This window comes from Bubalus bubalis, chromosome 16 (assembly GCF_019923935.1).
Source record: "Bubalus bubalis isolate 160015118507 breed Murrah chromosome 16, NDDB_SH_1, whole genome shotgun sequence".
In the NCBI taxonomy this organism is placed as follows: Eukaryota; Metazoa; Chordata; class Mammalia; order Artiodactyla; family Bovidae; genus Bubalus; species Bubalus bubalis.
Genome location: NC_059172.1, coordinates 4,209,929 through 4,228,160, shown reverse-complemented (window position 1 = coordinate 4,228,160; position 18,232 = coordinate 4,209,929). Strand labels below are relative to the sequence as shown.

General features: G+C 40.8%; 1 protein-coding gene and 1 pseudogene across 1 annotated transcript; both read right to left on the bottom strand.

Annotated features, from left to right (window-relative positions):
* Nucleotides 1-1,127: 1,127 nt before the first annotated feature.
* Nucleotides 1,128-2,102, bottom strand: LOC102396375 (olfactory receptor 5M11-like). Its single transcript, XM_025266306.3, has one exon. It carries the CDS (start codon nt 2,100-2,102, stop codon nt 1,128-1,130), a length of 975 nt encoding a protein of 324 aa, XP_025122091.3.
* Nucleotides 2,103-10,962: 8,860 nt separating this feature from the next.
* On the bottom strand, nt 10,963-11,900 carry LOC123329585 (annotated as a pseudogene).
* Between the last annotated feature and the right edge of the window lie 6,332 nt (nt 11,901-18,232).

Genomic DNA, 18,232 nt, shown 5'->3' with positions numbered 1-18,232 from the left:
CTGGGATTCTCCAGGCAAGAACACGGGAGTGGGTTGCCATTTCCTTCTCCAATGCATGAAAGTGAAAAGTGAAAGTGAAGTCACTCAGTTGTGTCTGACCCTTAGCATGGACTGCAGCCTACCAGGCTCCTCCATCCATGGGATTTTCCAGGCAAGAGTACTGGAGTGGGGTGCCATTGCCTTCTCCGGTTAATTAAGCACTATCATCTAAATAGTGCACAAGTTAACAAAGGCACAGAAAAAATATATATATTACAAATTCAGGGATAAAATATAGCAAAGTGAGTGACTTTTAGCTCAAGCAATACATATGTGAAATATATAAAGATTTTTTATAAGAAAAGAAACAAGACTCAAAACTATATTTCAAATTTTTGTTAAAAAATCTAGAAAAGAAAGTAAAAGGTAATCTCAAGTCATCTACATTTTTCAGATCAATGACACAAAAAGCATTTTTTCTTTCCCTAGACCTGACTATGTGTATTCACACTCGCAGATTTGAGGGAGAAAGTAGGTCCCTACAGATCAGAGGCCACAAATCAGATCCACAAACAGCTGTCTGGGAAAAGAATGATTATATTCTCTCTTCTCATTCCAGACTGACCATCAAACAAGTGCATTCATAAGAACCAGAAAGCTATCATGACCCATAGTTCACAGTTTTACTTAGTAAATTAGGGGAAGAGCACAGAAGGTTGGTCTTCTTAAAGATTCTTAGCCCCTCAAAATAGATGGTAATAAAAAGAAAATAAATTCAAAGAACTGAACTCACAGCATGTGTATCCTGTTTACTATTATCAGCAGTAAGAGCATACCAGTGCTCTAGGGAATACCTAGTAGGAATTTTCACTTAGAGGGGGGCTCCTCAAAATGAAATGACTTCAAAGAACCTAAAATTTCATTCTAAAAGCAGTTCTGAAATAGTTGATCTGAGGTGCAGAACTCTATGCTTCATTTCTAACAATATCCAAGGAGATGTTACTACTCTCAACCCAGGAAAACATATTAAAGGACAGCAGTCTAGACTTACTACAGCTTATTTATTCTCAGTCCGAAGAACAACTGAAACACAGACACATAGAATATGAAAACTGATCTTATAAATGTAGAGACATTTGAGCCAAAGATTAAGAGTTACCGCTGATTGGAAATTGAGGCATGGCCATATTAGTGACTATGTTTCTTCTGAGGACTCTCTTCAGTGCTTGTTTTACATATTTGTTCCTCAGACTGTAGATCAATGGATTAAGTACTGGACTTACAAAGGTGTAGAAAACAGCTATTATCTTGGATTCTTCCACCGTCTTGTCTGTTGCTGGTCTTACATACATGCAGAAGAGTGTCCCATAAAATAGCGTTACAGCCATCATGTGGGAACCACAGGTGGAGAATGCCTTGCACCTTCCTTCTGCTGATTTGATCCTGATGATTGCAGTGAGAATTAAGGTGTAAGAAATCAGGATGATGATGAGGGAGCTGGAGAGGTTGAAGCCTGCTGATATCAACATGGCATGCTCTTTGACATAAGTATCAGAGCAAGAAAGCTTAATGAGTGGCGGGTCAGCACAGTAGAAATGGTTGATGATGTTGGATCTACAGAAGGTCAAGTGGAAGGTCAGGATGGCCTGAAAGAGTCCATCTGAGAAGCCATAGACATAAGGAAATGTGGCCAAGCTTATGCAGACGCACCTGGACATCTTCACACTGTAGCGCAGAGGGTTGCATATGGCCACGTAGCGGTCATAGGCCATTGCTGCCAGCATGTAAAACTCAGTGAGGAGAAGTGCTATGAAAAGGTAACATTGTACAAAGCAGCCAGTGAAGCTGATGGTCTTCTTCTGTGATACCAGATTAGTCAGCATCTGTGGGGCTGCAGTAGAGGTATAGCACAAGTCTACAAAGGATAAATGAGTGAGGAAGAAGTACATGGGTGTGTGAAGGCGAGAGTCCAGTCTGATTAACACCATCATGCCCAGGTTGCCTAGGAGGGTGACCAGGTAAATGACCAGAAACAGCACAAAGAGGAGAGGCTGGAGCTCTGGGCGATCCGTGAGCCCCAGGAGGATGAATTCTCTTGGTGTGGTGTCATTGGTGAAGGGCATTTTCTGCACTTGAAACAGATGGAATCAGAGACATGAAGGTGCACTTTTTATTACTGACTGTTGAAATGATTTTTGTCTACACCTCCAGATCATTCAAAATGAATACTATTGTAAGATGATGTTTTGCTTCTACTAAGCCATTGTTTCAGGTTCTTTAATACAGAACTATTATTCTATTTCCTTCTCTTACCTACCTTGTACCTACATCTGTACCTAAAGATAACTATCCTTATAGCTCTGTCCATATGTATAAGTGAACTGCATATTCCGTATCTCCCTGCACTTTTTAAGCTTCTGCATTTTACATACCTTTATAGCCCCAGCTTCAAGGTTGTCCTTTATGAAGTATTTTCACTCCTCTCCCATCATACATAAAACTGAATTACTCCCTTTCTGCTTTTTACTTCTCACACACCCTATAATCTCTCATTTATTCTTTAGCACATTACATCACTAAAATGGATCCACTTGCTCCTTATATGTTAGTTCTTCAAGGGCAGAGTAAATTATTCTTCATTACTGTTCTGTGATTTCTAAGGGCATATTTATATGCTACTTTAATGGCACCCCACTCCACTACTCTTGCCTGGAAAATCCCATGGATAGAGGAGCCTGGTAGGCTGCAGTCCATGGGGTCACTGAGGGTCGGACACGACTGAGTGATTTCACTTTCAATTTTCATTTTCATTCATTGGAGAAGGAAATGGCACCCCACTCCAATGTTCTTGCCTGGAGAATCCCAGGGACGGGGGAGCCTGGTGGGCTGCCGTCTATGGTGTCACACAGAGTTGGACACGACTGAAGTGACTTAGCAGTAGCAGTTAAAATAGAAAAGAAAAAAAAATAGCATGAGCATGAAATACCAAACTACTTGCAGTCTTTTATTCATCTCTGAATTCCCAAAGAATGATTCACAATGTTACATCTTTCACAGGAAAAACAGGGGCTTATAAACTGTTTGACAAAACAATTGCTCCGAGAAGCTTGTTAATCAAGATAATCTACAGAACATCTGTGTCAGAAAGTCACATGGGTCGTGGAGTCTCACACTTAACATTTATCCCGATGATCCTAACACAGATGTTCCTAGAATCACACTTTAAAAATATAATTACAAACCAAAACACAAAGGCACAGTCACCAGAGTCCTATAAACACATGACAAATCAATGAACAAAGAATTTTTAGATGAAATGAATTCTTACACAGTATTTTGAGGATGGTCTACAGCAATGACAGAGTGTTTTCATAAAGAAAAGAAACAAGCTTGGCATAAAAGGTATTTAAGTTATTAAATATGACCTCCATCTGTCTAGGCATATGACAATATTTAGCTTACTAGTTCATCGTCACTTCTAAATAAGTGCTGAGTCCCCTATTTTGTACTCCACACATGCTTTTATGTTTTTATTTCTCTCACACTTCATTTTTTTTAAACTTGCCCAATTCTTGTCTCATTTCCAAATAAGTCACTAAAATTTACTGTAGTTATAATTTAGAAATACAGTTTTATAAAAGTGCTTTTGTACCTATACCTCCCTTCCATTTTATATTAAGTACTTAATATACATCTATGGAATATGCTAATAGTAGTTACTGATAGTAGATAATGATTCTTACCCAGAAGGTGCTTCATTTCCTTATTTTAAATGGAAATAGTAATATCTGTTTTGTTTTACTCTAAAATCTTTACAGAGATCACAGAGTAGTCCAAAAGTATTTATTGATAATTAATACACTATGTATTTATGCACTGTAGATGGAAAAATGAGCCAAAGCTTCAAAATCCCTGCCTTTCTGGCATTCACATTCTAGTGGACACAGAAGGATAATGCCACAATAAATCATTAGTGTTTCAGATGACTCTGGCATGGAGGAAAAGAAAGAAAATGAAGGAAAGGTTGTTTAAATTTTAAACACCAACATTAACAAGGAACTCATGTAAAAGTGACTTTTTAAATAACAAGCTGAAAGAGAAAGAAAAATCAATCAGGAATTCAAAGGAGAATATTCTAGGAAGGATAAGGACCAGAGGCAAAGATACCATGTGTGATACATTTGGAAACCTGAAGGTCTATGTGAACTGGACATGGAACAACACCCTGGATCCAAATCAGGAAAGGAGTATACCAAGGCTGTATATTGTCACCTTGCTTATTTAACTTATATTCAGAGTACATCATGAGAAATGCCAGGCTGGATGAAGCACAAGGTGGAATCAAGATTGCTGGGACATATATTAATAATGTCAGATATTCAGATGACACCATCCTTATGGCAGAAAGTGAAGCAAAACGAAAGAGCCTCTTGATGAAAGTGAAAGAGGAGAGTGAAAAAGTTGCCTTTAAACTCAATATTCAGAAAACTAAGATCATGGCATCTGGTCTCATCACTTCATGGCTAATAGATGGGGAAAGAATGGAACAGACTTTATTTTGAGGGGCTCTAAAATCACTGCAGATGGTGACTGCAGCCATGAAATTAAAAGATGCTTGCTCCTTGGAAGAAAAGTTATGACCAACCTAGACAGCATATTAAAAAGCAGAGACATTACTTTACCAACAAAAGTCCATCTAGTCAAGGCTGTAGTTTTTCCATTGGTCATGTATAGATGTGAGAGCTGGACTCTAAAGAAAGCTGAGTCATGAAGAATTGATGCTTTTGAATTGTGGTGTTGGAGAAGACTCTTGACAGTCCTTTGGTAAACAAGGAGATCCAACCAGTCCATCCTAAAGGAAATCAGGCCTGAATATTCATTGGAAGGACTGATGCTGAAGCTGAAACTCCAATACTTTGGCCACCTGATGCGAAGAACTGGCCTATTGGAAAAGACCCTGATTCTGGGAAACACTGGAAGTGGGAGAAGAGGACTACAAAGGCTGAGACAGTTGTATGGCATCACTGACTCAATGGACATGAGTTTGAGCAAACCCTGGGAGTTCGTGATGGACAGGGAAGCCTGTCTGCTGTGGTTCATGGCATCACAAAGAGTCACACATGACGAACAACTGAACTGAACTGAGGCCTATATGTGCATGTACAGAATTCATACAGAGGAATGCAGAAAGTCAGAGCTGATACCTCCACTAAAGCACAAATGTTTCACTTCATTGAGAGACTGATTTATCTCTGCCTATGAGATTTTATCAAGATATCACAACATTCACTGGAGAAAAAGAAGTTCATTGGTGGTTTATTTCAGCTTTCCTATAAGAAGTGTCTAAAAATGAATAAGCTGAAATCAGGTTATCTGCTTGTATGCCAGCAACAAGGTGGCTTAGGAGATTTTTCATGTTCTTCGGCACCCAAGAATCCCAGAGAGAGAAGAGGTAGTAGTTACTGGAAGAGAAAATGCTAGAAAGAAAAAGATCAGGATGTAGAAATTTCAGGTATATTAAGACATGGCAGGAAATTAGACTGAAGGACCACTCCACTATTGCAGAAGGAGTTGTTTATTACATGTCACATAATGATTGCTTCTGGGATCTGAAAAGGTCTTGACTCACAGTCTCAGTGACCTGTGTGAATCCAGCCATACCCCGACTGGAGGGCAGCAGGAGTACTGATAGGTAGCAAGATACCAAAACATCTATGGAGAGTAAGAAAGAAAATCACAGCTGACCTGGCTACCTTTGTTAGCCTAGAATGACAGGTGAGCATCTTCTTAACAGGGCACTTGTGGGTTTACTCCCTCACAGCCAAGGAGAGCCTCTCTCTGATGGAGGAAGAGACAGCAAAGGAGCAATTCAAGGACAGTTGCTGCTGCTGCTGCTAAGTCGCTTCAGTCATGTCCGACTCTGTGAGACCCCATAGACAGCAGCCCACCAGGCTCCCCCGTCCCTGGATTCTCCAGGCAAGAACACTGGAGTGCGTTTCCATTTCCTCCTCCAATGCATGGAAGTGAAAAGTGAAAGAGAAGTCGTTCAGTCGTGTCCGACTCTTAGCGACCCCATGGACTGCAGCCTACCAGGCTTCTCCATCCATGGGGTTTTCCAGGCAAGAGTACTGGAGTGGGGTGTCATTGCCTTCTCTGTCAAGGACAGGAGAAAGCTACAAATTGTTAAACCTGGGTAACTAGGACAATCTACACAATAGACACAATCCAGTAACAGAGAAAATATACAACATCCTTGCTTAAAAATAATTAAGGATTTCAAGACAGTGAGGAAGAACATTATATTTAATCTGTAAAGTTTCTGAAAACAGAGCCCTGTCAACGGCATTAGTTACATGCACATGAAATCAGCCATTCCTACAGCACTCAGGCCAGCAGAGCTGACAATAGGGTACATGGAGCAGGAGAGTATCCTCTCTTCTGCAAAAAAGAAATGGAAGGAAGAAAGAAAGGAAGGAGACATAGTCCAGAAAGCAAGAGGTCAACCCTGGTGAGATCACTGTAGAGAGGAACCGAGCTCAGTGGGCTAGAGCTCAAGACTGAGGACTGGAGAAGAGGGCAATAGAAGAGATGATTGGATAGTGTCACAGACTCAATGAACATAAGTGTGAGCAAACTCCAGGAGATAGTGAAGGACAGTGAAGCCTAGTGCACTGCAATCCATGGAGTGGCAAAAAGTCGGACATGACTAGGTGCCTGAACAATAGCTGCTGCTAAGTCATTTCAGTCGTGTCCGACTCTGTGCGACCCCATAGATGGCAGCCCACCAGGCTCCCCCGTCCCTGGGATTCTCCAGGCAAGAACACTGGAGTGGGTTGCCATTTCCTTCTCCAATGCATGAAAGTGAAGGTGAGTCACTCAGTCATGTCTGACTCTTCGCGACCCCATGGACTGCAGCCTCCCAAGCTCCTCTGTCCATGGGATTTTCCAGACAAGACAACAGCAAGTGAAACATAGAGATTAGCATCTGTATATTTTGATCAAACAGTGTAAAAGTTAGTGGACCTGCTTGAGATTTTACAACAATCTCCTCTTGACTTAAAAATAAGACAAACAAAGACTTACTTCTGGTTTGGATATGAACCCATTTTCTCAATGTCTGTTTAGGAAAGTTCATTGATGCCTCTCTAAGCTGAATACCATTGATGTATTTCTAGCAGGATTTGGGAGGTAGGAGCCTGTTCTTAAAGCAAATCTCAGAGATTTGCTTAGCAGCAGCAGAAACAAGTGTGTCACTAGGAATCAGCCCTTCAGGGATTCACTGTAACACTGTGGGATCAAAGAGCTAATCATGTGTTTCAGACATATTTTTTCATATTTTCTAAATTATTATTTGCCCTGAGAGTTACGTGGAAGGCAAGCAATGATTTCATTTTCACATTTTGAAGATGGTCTTATTTTATGTTTTATTTTTCTTTTATACTGAAACTTCCTCTTCTCCTAAAATCCAGAGCTCTTAGCAATGTCCTTTCTAATGGACATCCATGTCTTGGACAAGATTAGGCATGAGGAGGACTATGAAATAGACTATGAAATTGGCAATCACCTTATTGAGCACTTCTTGTGTGAAGCACTTTCCCTTGACAATTTAATTGATTCCTCAAAATGACACTTGGAGGTAGGGACTCCTTCCTGTCATTTCAGCTAAAGAATCAGACCTCCACTAAAGGAACAGTAAACCCTATGCCACATGTCTAGACAGTGGCAGGGTAGGTTTTTTTTTGTTTGTTTGTTTGTTTGTTTTATTTATTTATTTATTTTACTTTACAATATAGTATTGGTTTTGCCATACATTGACTTGAATCAGACACGAGTATACATGTGTTCCCCATCCTGAACCCTCCTCCCACCTCCCTCCCTATCCCATCCCTCTGGGTCATCCCAGTGTACCAGCCCTGAGCACCCTGTATCATGCATCAAACCTGGACCAGTGTAGGTTTTGAATTTCTGCCTTCCTGTACCCAACTGACTAGTTTTTCTTTTTCTTTCTTTTTTTATTTTTTAAATTATGAAAGTGTGATAACACATATGCAGGAGACTTGGGAAATACAGAATGAAGTGACATATAGTTCCACTATATTTTACAATTATTTTTAAGTATGAAAATAAATTTTTAGTTGAAGTTTTAATATCAAACTCTCAAAAATTAATAAAAAAATATATAGGAACATAGAAGGGTATAGTAGTCCTGAAAACACCACGAATCAATTCAACATAATTAAGATTTATACAATTTTCACACAATAGTAAGATAAATATTCTATTCAAGTTCCCACAGAGTATAAACTAAGAGACACTGAAACATATCCAGGGACATAAAAGAAGGTGCAAAATGTTCAGGGTCTGAACGTATTGAAACCATACAGAGTCTGTTCTCTTATCACTGGAGAATTATGTTAGAAATTGATATCAAAATATATTTGAAAATAACCCACATATTTTCAAGAACAATGTGACATTTGCCAAGAGAGATCTTTGACTTAGCCACTGAAAGCTTCAATAAAGTTAGAAAACTGAAAAAAAAAAAAAAAGAAAGAAAGAAAGAAAGAAAACGGGTGATTGCAGAGAAGAACACATTTAAATGAAAAATTAATATCAAAGATACTTTCAAAACCACTTTTTCCACTATGGGAAGGGAAGCTGCCTTTCCTTAACGTGAAGTCAGTTTGTCCTCTTTCTCTCACCTTTCTTTAAAATTCTTGTTTCCGTTTCTTTTCAGTTAGTGCTTTCCTTGTTCTCCTCTGGTTCATGTTAATCTTGAAACTAGGAAATGCTTACATGGAAGGATTCTCAAAGGTTGCTTTCTTGCTTCCACAAAACTGGGTTTCACCTCCGTCCTCCACTCTGTCTTACCACTTTGCCCCTTCCTTGGCTGACACACTCAGTTTTCATCTCCTACTAATATTTCTGTTGCCACCACTAGACTGCAATCTCTTATCTGTAAGAACTGTAATCTCCACAGTTTAGCTTGTGCCCTGGAGATTAATACTTGATCAACAAGCACTGATGGGGAGAATCAAGATCCCACATGCCATGTGTCTCATGATGTGGCCAAAAAAAAAAGTTAACAAATATTGATGAATAATTTAAGGGTTGTGTGCAGTGTATAATTCAGCAAATATACTGTACTTCTTGTCTTCTTGTATATTGCTTCCCAAGTACATTTGCATTTATTGAATACACAACCTCATCCCTCACACTTGAAATTCTGCAGGAAGATCATATGGGGTGAGTGACTCTCTTGTTTAAAAACTGCAGGGGAAAAAATGAATGGAAATAATTGATTATGGGTAATAGACATCAAATCCTTAATATGTGTGAGGCATTGACCTCACCACTTTACATGGATTAGTTCAGTCAATTCTGACAAACTCTTTGGGTCATCGGTATTATTATATTCACTTTACAAAAGGGAAACTGAGGAAACTGGAGGATAATTAACTTTCTCTGTCATATTGCTATTAATAAATTTTGAGAAAGGGTTTAAACAGATTAACAGATAGTCTTTGATATCATGTTGTTTAGGAAAGAAATGTGGCAAGCTCATGCAGTGCTACATTCTGGGTAGAGGCAATCATTCATTCATTCATTTCTTCATTAATCCATAGAGTTAATAAATTTTCAAGGAAAAACTTTTGCTTGCACTTTGCTATGAATATAGAGAGTATAATAGAAACGTAAATGATGATTTGTATCCTTAAACCATTTCTTTTTCACAGTGGGAAAGATGAGGCATACATATTTAAAGTCACACAATAGGATTTTAGATTGTTAAGAATTCTTCTTGAAGACCATTCTGGAAAGTGGTAGTGTGTAGAGGTTGCACTTAATTCTCCATAATGAGAAAGGGCTATAATAATAGTTCAAGAAATATTTATTGAGAATCATCTTATTTACAGGTTTTGTGATAAATGTTCACTTCAGACAGTGAGCAAAACTACACATGAACCTTGCCCCCATGGAGCTGAGACCTCCAAAGTTATGCTGTTTCACCTGGTTCATGGACAACATATTGAAGGGCAACAGCCTAGACTACTAAGTGTAGTTCATTGTTCCAGACCTGAGTATTTTTTGGTGAAATATTCTTCCATAAAGACATATGTCGGGAGCCGCGTTAGGCATTACTGACAAAATGGAGGCACGGCCCCAACCCCCTCTCCTCATTCTGCAGGCACGGCCCCGGCATGAAGGAGTTAGCTCTTGTGATTCTGACTTGTTTCTTCCTTTCTTCTGTTGAGTTGGCTGGAAAGAATGTTAAGGTGCTTATTGTTCTTGACAGGAGCATGAGAAAGCACAAAGCCTTCTTCAGTTGTGCCCAGAAAATAATCCATAAAGTTAACCACTGACATTTATTCAAGGATCTTTACAAAGAATGTTCCAGGATGAGCACATAGGCCACAGCTTGAAGCTAGGGGAAGGATTGTTATCTGAGACCTGTTTGTGAGGGGAATGTTTATGGCAAAAGAAGTTTGCTGAGCTTAGGGTTAATTAAGAATAGATAGAAGCCTTTTTAGGAGACAGTGATCTTAAGATACTAGGGGCAAACAGGATTTAGAAAGATAAGAAATAAACTGAGGAATGTAGCATAAGTCACAATGTAATCACAAGTTAAGTATAGGACACATAAGAGGAAGTAGATAATAGATAATAAAGCTGATTCTGAGAGAATCGCTGAAGCAGGAACTCTGTAGGACAACAATGATTTTTGGAGACAATAAATTTGGGTGGGGGAAACTAAAAATGTCAAACCTATGACCTAATGCTTTTGTCAAAGTATAAAAGAAAACCTGAAGTTTGAAATAAACATGTAGTCCTGTACTTTGAGTCAGAGGCTACATCATTGCCTGCCGACACCACTCACCCCTTCAGGCTGATTCCCTGGCTGCTGGAGCTGGACTCTGGCAGATATAGTCATAAAGAACCTGAAAACCCATCATGATAATGCAAAGGCCCTTGAGTCAAAGGTTAAGAGTTACCATTTATTGGAAATTGGAGGCGTTGCCATCTGAGTGACCATATTTCTTCTGGGGACTCTCTTCAATGCTTGTTTTACATTGTTGTTCCACAGGCTGTCAATCAATGGATTAAGTACTGGATGTACAAAGGTGTAGAAAACTGCTATTATCTTGGATCCCTCAGCATTCTTATCTGTTGGTGATCTTAAATATGTGCAGAAGATTGCCCCATAATATAGGATTACAATCGTCACATGGGAGCCACAGGTGGAGAATGCCTTGTGCCTTCCTTCTGCTGATTTGATCCTGAGGATGGCAGCAAGAATGAAAGCATAAGACACAGGATGGTGATGAGGGAGTTGCAGAGGTTGAAGCCTGCTGATATGAGCAAAGAAAGCTCTTTGACATGAGTTTGAGACCAAGCAAGCTTAATGAGTGGTGGGTCAGCAGAGTAGAAATGGTTGACTACATTTGATCTACAAAAGTTCAAACAAAAAGTCAGGATGGCCTGGAAGAGTCAAGTTTGTGCAGACGCACCTGGACATCTTCACACTGTAGTGCAGAGGGTTGCATATGACCACATAGTGGTCATAGGCCGTTGCTGTCAGCATGTAAAACTCAGTGAGAAGAAGTGCTATGAAAAAATAACTGTGCAAAACAACCAGCAAAGCTGATGGTCTTCTTCTGTGATACCAGATTAGTCAGCATCTGTGGGGCTGCAGTAGAGGTATAGCACAAGTCTACAAAGGATAAATGAGTGAGGAAGAAGTACATGGGTGTGTGAAGGCGAGAGTCCAGTCCGATTAAAACCATCATGCCCAGGTTGCCTAGGAGGGTGACCAGGTAAATGACCAGAAACAGTAAAAAGAAGAGAGACTGGAGCTTTGGGTGATCCATGAGCCCCAGGAAAATGAATTCTCTTAGTGCAGTGTCATTGGTGAGGGGCATTTTCTACACTTGAAACAAATTCAACCAAAGGAGATAAGAAGGTACACATTTTATTACAATTGAAATGATTTTTCTAAAACTCCAGATGTTATTCAAAATGAATATTGTCATACACTGCTGCTTTACTTCTATTAAGCTATTGTTTCAGTTTCTTTCTCTTTTTTTAATACTGAACTATTATTTTATTTCCATCTTTTACCTATTCTTGTATCTATGGCTGTATCTATAGATAGCTATGCTTCTAACCATAGCTACATTCATGGTCACAAGTTAGCTGCATAATCGTTATCTCCCTGCACTATTTTTTCTTCTGCAACTCTACTTATCTTATAAGACCAACTTCAAGGCTAGTCCCTTGTGATGCATTTCTCAGTCTTCTGTCATTATACCTGAGATTGAATTAACCCCCTTCTGTTTTATACTTCCCAAATACCCTATAAACTCTAATTTATTCTTCAGCACATTACATCACCAAAGGAGATCCACTTTCTACTCATGTGTTAGTTCTCCAGTCCAGTTCAGTTCAGTCACTTAATCGTGTCTGAATCGTTGCAACCCCATGGACTGCAACAGGCCAGGCTGCCCTGTCCATCATCAACTCCCAGAGTTTACCCAAACTCATGTCCACTGAGTTGGAGAAGACATACAACCATCTCATCCTCTACCGTCCTCTTCTCCTCCTGCCCTCAATCCCTCCCAGCATCAGAGTATTTTCCAATGAGTCAACTCTTAGCATGAGGTGGCCAAATTACTGGAGTTTCAGCTTGAGCATCAGTCCTTCCAATGAACACTCAGGACTGATCTCCTTTAGGATGGACTGGTTGGATCTCCTTGCAGTCCAAAGGACTCTCAAAAGGCTTCTCCAACACCACAGTTCAAAAGCATCAGTTCTTTGCCACTCAGCTTTCTTTACAGTCCAACACTCACATCCAAACGTGACTACTGGAAAAACCATAGCCTTGACTAGATGGACCTTTATTGACAAAGTAATGTCTCTGCTTTTGAATATGCTATCTAGGTTGGTCATAACTTTCCTTCCAAGGAGAAAGCATATTTTAATTTCATGGCTGCAGTCACCATCTGCAGTGATTTTGGACCCCAAAAAATAGTCAGTCACTGTTTCCACAGATTCCCCATCGATTTGCCATGAAAAGATGGGACTGGATGCCATAATCTTACTTTTCTGAATGTTGAGCTTTAAGCCAACTTTTTCACTCTCCTCCTTCACTTTCATCAGGAAGCTCTTTAGCTCCTCTTCACTTTCTGCCATAAGGTTGATGTCATCTGCATATCTGAGGTTATTGATATTTCTCCCCGCAATCCTGGTTCCAGCTTGTGCTTCATCCAGCCCAAGGTTTCTCATGATATAGTCTGCACATTAGTTAAATAAGCAGGGTGACAATATGCAGGCATGGCTTACTCCTTTTCCTATTTGGAACTACTATATTGTTCAATGTCCAGTCCTAACTGTTGCTTCCAGGCCTGCATACAGGTTTGTCAAGAGGCAGGTCAGGTGGTCTTGTATTCCCATCTCTTGAAGAATTTTCCACATTTAATTGTGATCCACACAGTCACAGGCTCTGGCATAGTCAATAAAGCAGAAATAGATAGTTTTTTGTTTTTTTTTTTAAACTCTCTTGCTTTTACCATGATCCAGCAGATGTTGGCAATTTGATCTCTGGTTCCTCTGCCTTTTCTAAAACCAGCCTGAAAATCTGAAAGTTCACAGTTCATGTATTGCTGAAGCCTGGCTTGGAGAATTTTGAGCATTACTTTGCTAGTGTGTGAAATGTGTGCAATTGTGTGACAGTTTGAACACTCTTTGATATTGCCTCTTTGGGACTGGGATGAAAACTGACCTTTTCCAGGCCTATAGCCACTGCTGTGTTTTCCATATTTGCTGACATATGGAGGGCATCTTTTTCACAGCATCATCCTTTAGGATTTGAAATAGCTCAGCCTGGAATCTATCACCTCCACTAGCTTTGTTCACAGTGATGATAGTGATACCTCCTGAGGCCCGCTTGACTTCACACTACAGGTTGTCTGACTCCAGGAAAGTGACGATACCATCGTGGTTATCTGGGGCATTAAGGTCTTTTTGTATAGTTCTTCTGTGTATTCTTGCCACCTCTTCTTAATATCTTCTGCTTTGTTAGGTCCATACCATTTCTGTCCTTTATTTAGCCCATCTTTGCATGAACTGCTTCCTTGGTATCTCCAATTTGCTTGAGGAATTCTCTAGTCTTTCCTAGTCTATAGTTTTCCATTTCTTTTCACTGATCACTTGGGGTTGCTGTCTTATCTTTCCTTGCTATTCTTCCGAAATCTGTATTCAGATGGATATATCTTTCCTTTTCTCCTTTGCCTTTCATATCTCTTCTTTTCTCAACTATTTGTAAGGTCTCCTCAGACAACCATTTTGCCTTTTTGTGTTTCTTCATGGGGACGGTTTTGATCACTGTCCAAGTACAATGTTATGAATCCTTGTCCGTGATTCCCCAGGCACTCTATCTATCAATTTATTTCCTTGAATCTATTAACCTCCATCAGATCAGATCAGAGTAGTCGCTCAGTCGTGTCCGACTCTGCGACCCCATGAATAGCAGCACCCCAGGCCTCCCTGTCCATCACCAACTCCCGAAGTTCACTCAGACTCACTTCCATCGAGTCAGTGATGCCATCCAGCCATCTCATCCTCTGTCGTCCCCTTCTCCTCCTGCCCCCAATCCCTCCCAGCATCAGAGTCTTTTCCAATGAGTCAACTCTTCGCATGAGGTGGCCAAAGTACTGGAGTTTCAGCTTTAGCATCATTCCTTCCAAAGAACACCCAGGGCTGATCTCTTTCAGAATGGACTGGTTGGATCTCCTTGCAGTCTAAGGGACTCTCAAGAGTCTTCTCCAACACCACAGTTCAAAAGCATCAATTCTTCGGCACTCAGCCTTCTTCACAGTCCAAATCTCAAATCCATACATGACCACAGGAAAAACCATAGCCTTGACTAGACAGACCTTTGTTGGCAAAGTAATGTCTCTGGTTTTCAATATGCTATCTAGGTTGGTCATAACTTTCCTTCCAAGGAGTAAGCGTCTTTTAATTTCATGGCTGCAGTCACCATCTGCAGTGATTTTGGAGCCCAGAAAAATAAAGCCTGACACTGTTTCCACTGTTTCCCCATCTATTTCTCATGAAGTGATGGGACTGGATGCCATGATCTTCGTTTTCTGAATGTTGAGCTTTAAGCCAACATTTTCACTTTCCTCTTTCACTTTCATCAAGAGGCTTTTTAGTTCCTCTTCACTTTCTGCCATAAGGGTGGTGTCATCTGCATATCTGAGGTTATTGATATTTCTCCCGACTATCTTGATTCCAGCTTGTGTTTCCCCCAGTCCAGGGTTTCTCATGATGTACTCTGCATACAAGTTAAATAAACAGGGTGACAATATACAGCCTTGACGTACTCCTTTTCCTATTTGGAACCAGTCTGTTGTTCCATGTCCAGTTCTACCCGTTGCTTCCTGACCTGTATACAAATTTCTCAAGAGGCAGATCAGGTGATCTGGTATTCCCATCTCTTGAAGAATTTTCCACAGTTTATTGTGATCCACACAGTCAAAGGCTTTGGCATAGTCAATAAATCAGAAATAGATGTTTTTCTGGAACTCTCTTGCTTTTTCCATGATCCAGCGGATGTTGGCAATTTGATCTCTGGTTCCTCTGCCTTTTCTAAAACCAGCTTGAACATCAGGAAGTTCACAGTTCACATATTGCTGAAGCCTGGCTTGGAGAATTTTGAACATTACTTTACTAGCGTGTGAGATGAGTGTAATTTTGGGGTAGTTTGAGCATTCTTTGGCATTGCCTTTCTTTGGGATTGGAAAGAAAACTGACCTTTTCCAGTCCTGTGCCACTGCTGAGTTTTCCAAATTCGCTGGCAAATTGAGTGCAGCATTTTCACAGCATCATCTTTCAGGATTTGGAATAGATCAACTGGAATTCTATCACCTCCACTAGCTTCGTTCGTAGTGATGCTTTCTAAGGCCCACTTGACTTCACATTCCAGGATGTCTGGCTCCAGGTCAGTGATGACACCATCGTGATTATCTGGGTCATGAAGAACTTTTTTATACAGTTCTTCTATGTATTCTTGCCACCTTTTCTTAACATCTTCTGCTTCTGTTAGGTCCATATCACTTCTGTCCTTTATCGAGCCCATCTTTGCATGAAATGTTCCCTTGGTATCTCTGATTTTCTAAAAGATATCCCTAGTCTTTCCCATTCTGTTGTTTTCCTCTATTTCTTTGCATTGATCGCTGAAGAAGGCTTTCTTATCTCTTCTTGCTATTCTTTGGAACTCTGCACTCAGTTGTTTATATCTTTTCTCATTTGCTTTCTGCTTCTCTTCTTTTACAGCTATTTGTAAGCTTCCCCAGACAGCCATTTCACTTTTTTGCATTTCTTTTCCATGAGGATGGTCTTGATCCCTGTCTCCTGTACAATGTCACGAACCTCATTCCATAGCTCATCAGGCACTCTATCAGATCTAGGCCCTTAAATCTATTTTTCACTTCCACTGTATAATCATAAGGGATCTAATTTAGGTCATACCTGAATGGTCTAGTGGTTTTCCCTACTTTCTTCAATCTAAGTCTGAATTTGGCAATAAGGAGTTCGTGGTCTGAGCCACAGTCAGCCCCTGGTCTTGTTTTTGCTGACTGTATAGAGCTTCTTCATCTTTGGCTGCAAAGAATATAATCAATCTGATTTCAGTGTTGACCATCTGGTGATGTCCATGTGTAGAGTCTTCTCTTGTGTTGTTGGAAGAGGGTGTTTGCTATGACCAGTGTATTTTCTTGGCAAAACTCTATTAGTCTTTTCCCTGCTTCATTCTGTATTCCAAGGCCAAATTTGCCTGTTACTCCGGGTGTTTCTTGACTTCCTATTTTCGCATTCCAGTCCCCTATAATGAGGAGAAGGCAATGGCACCCCACTCCAATACTCTTGCCTGGAAAATCCCATGGACAGAGGAGCCTGGTAGGCTGCAGTCCATCGGGTTGCTAAGAGTTGGACATGACTGAGCGACTTCACTTTCACTATTCACTTTCATGCATTGGAGAAGGAAATGGCAACCCACTCCAGTGTTCTTGCCTGGAGAATCCCAGGGACACAGGAGCCTGGTGGGCTGTCATCTCTGGGGTCGCACAGATTCAGACATGACTGAAGCGACTTAGCAGCAGCAGCCCCTATAATGAAAAGGACATCTTTTTTGGGTGTTAGTTCTAAAAGGTCTTGTAGGTGTTCATAGAACAGTTCAACTTCAGCTTCTTCAGCTTTACTGGTTGGAGCATAAACTTGGATTACTGTGATATTGAATGGTTTGCCTTGGAAACAAACAAAGATCATTCTGTCATTTTTGAGAGTGCATCCAAGTACTGCATTTAGGACTCTTTTGTTGACCATGATGGCTACTCCATTTCTTCTGAGGGATTCCTGCCTGCAGTAGTAGATATAATGGTCATCTGAATTAAATTCATCCAGTCCAGTCCATTTCAGTTCGCTGATTCCTCGAATGTCAACATTCACTCTTGCCATCTCTTGTTTGACCACTTCCAATTTGCCTTGGTTCATGGACCTGACATTCCAGGTTTCTATGCAATATTGCTCTTTACAGCATTGGACCTTGCTTCTATCACCAGTCACATCCACAGCTGGGTATTGTTTTTGCTTTGGCTCCATCCCTTCATTCTTTCTGGAGTTATTTCTCCACTGATCTCCAGTAGCATATTGGGCACCTACTGACCTGGGGAGTTTCTCTTTCAGTATCCTATCATTTTGCCTTTTCATACTGTTCATGGGGTTCTCAAGGCAAGAATACTGAAGTGGTTTGCCATTCCCTTCTCCAGTGGACCACATTCTGTCAGATCTCTCCACCATGACCCGCCCATCTTGGTTTGCCCCACGGGCATGGCTTAGTTTCATTGAGTTAGACAAGGCTGTGGTCCTAGTGTGATTAGATCGACTAGTTTTCTGTGAGTATGATTTCAGTGTGTCTGCCCTCTGATGCCCTCTTGCAACACCTACCATCACACTTGGGTTTCTCTTACCTTGGGCGTGGGGTATCTCTTCAAGGCTGCTCCAGCAAAGCGCAGCCAATTATCCTTACCTTGGGCGAGGGGTATCTCCTCACTGCTGCCCTTCCTGACCTTCAATGTGGGATAGCTCCTCTAGGCCCTCCTGTGCCTGGGCAGCCACAGCATGGGGTTGGTCCTCCCAACCACTGCCCCTTGCCTCGGGCATGGGGGGCGTGGAGTAGTTCCTCCCTCCCACCACC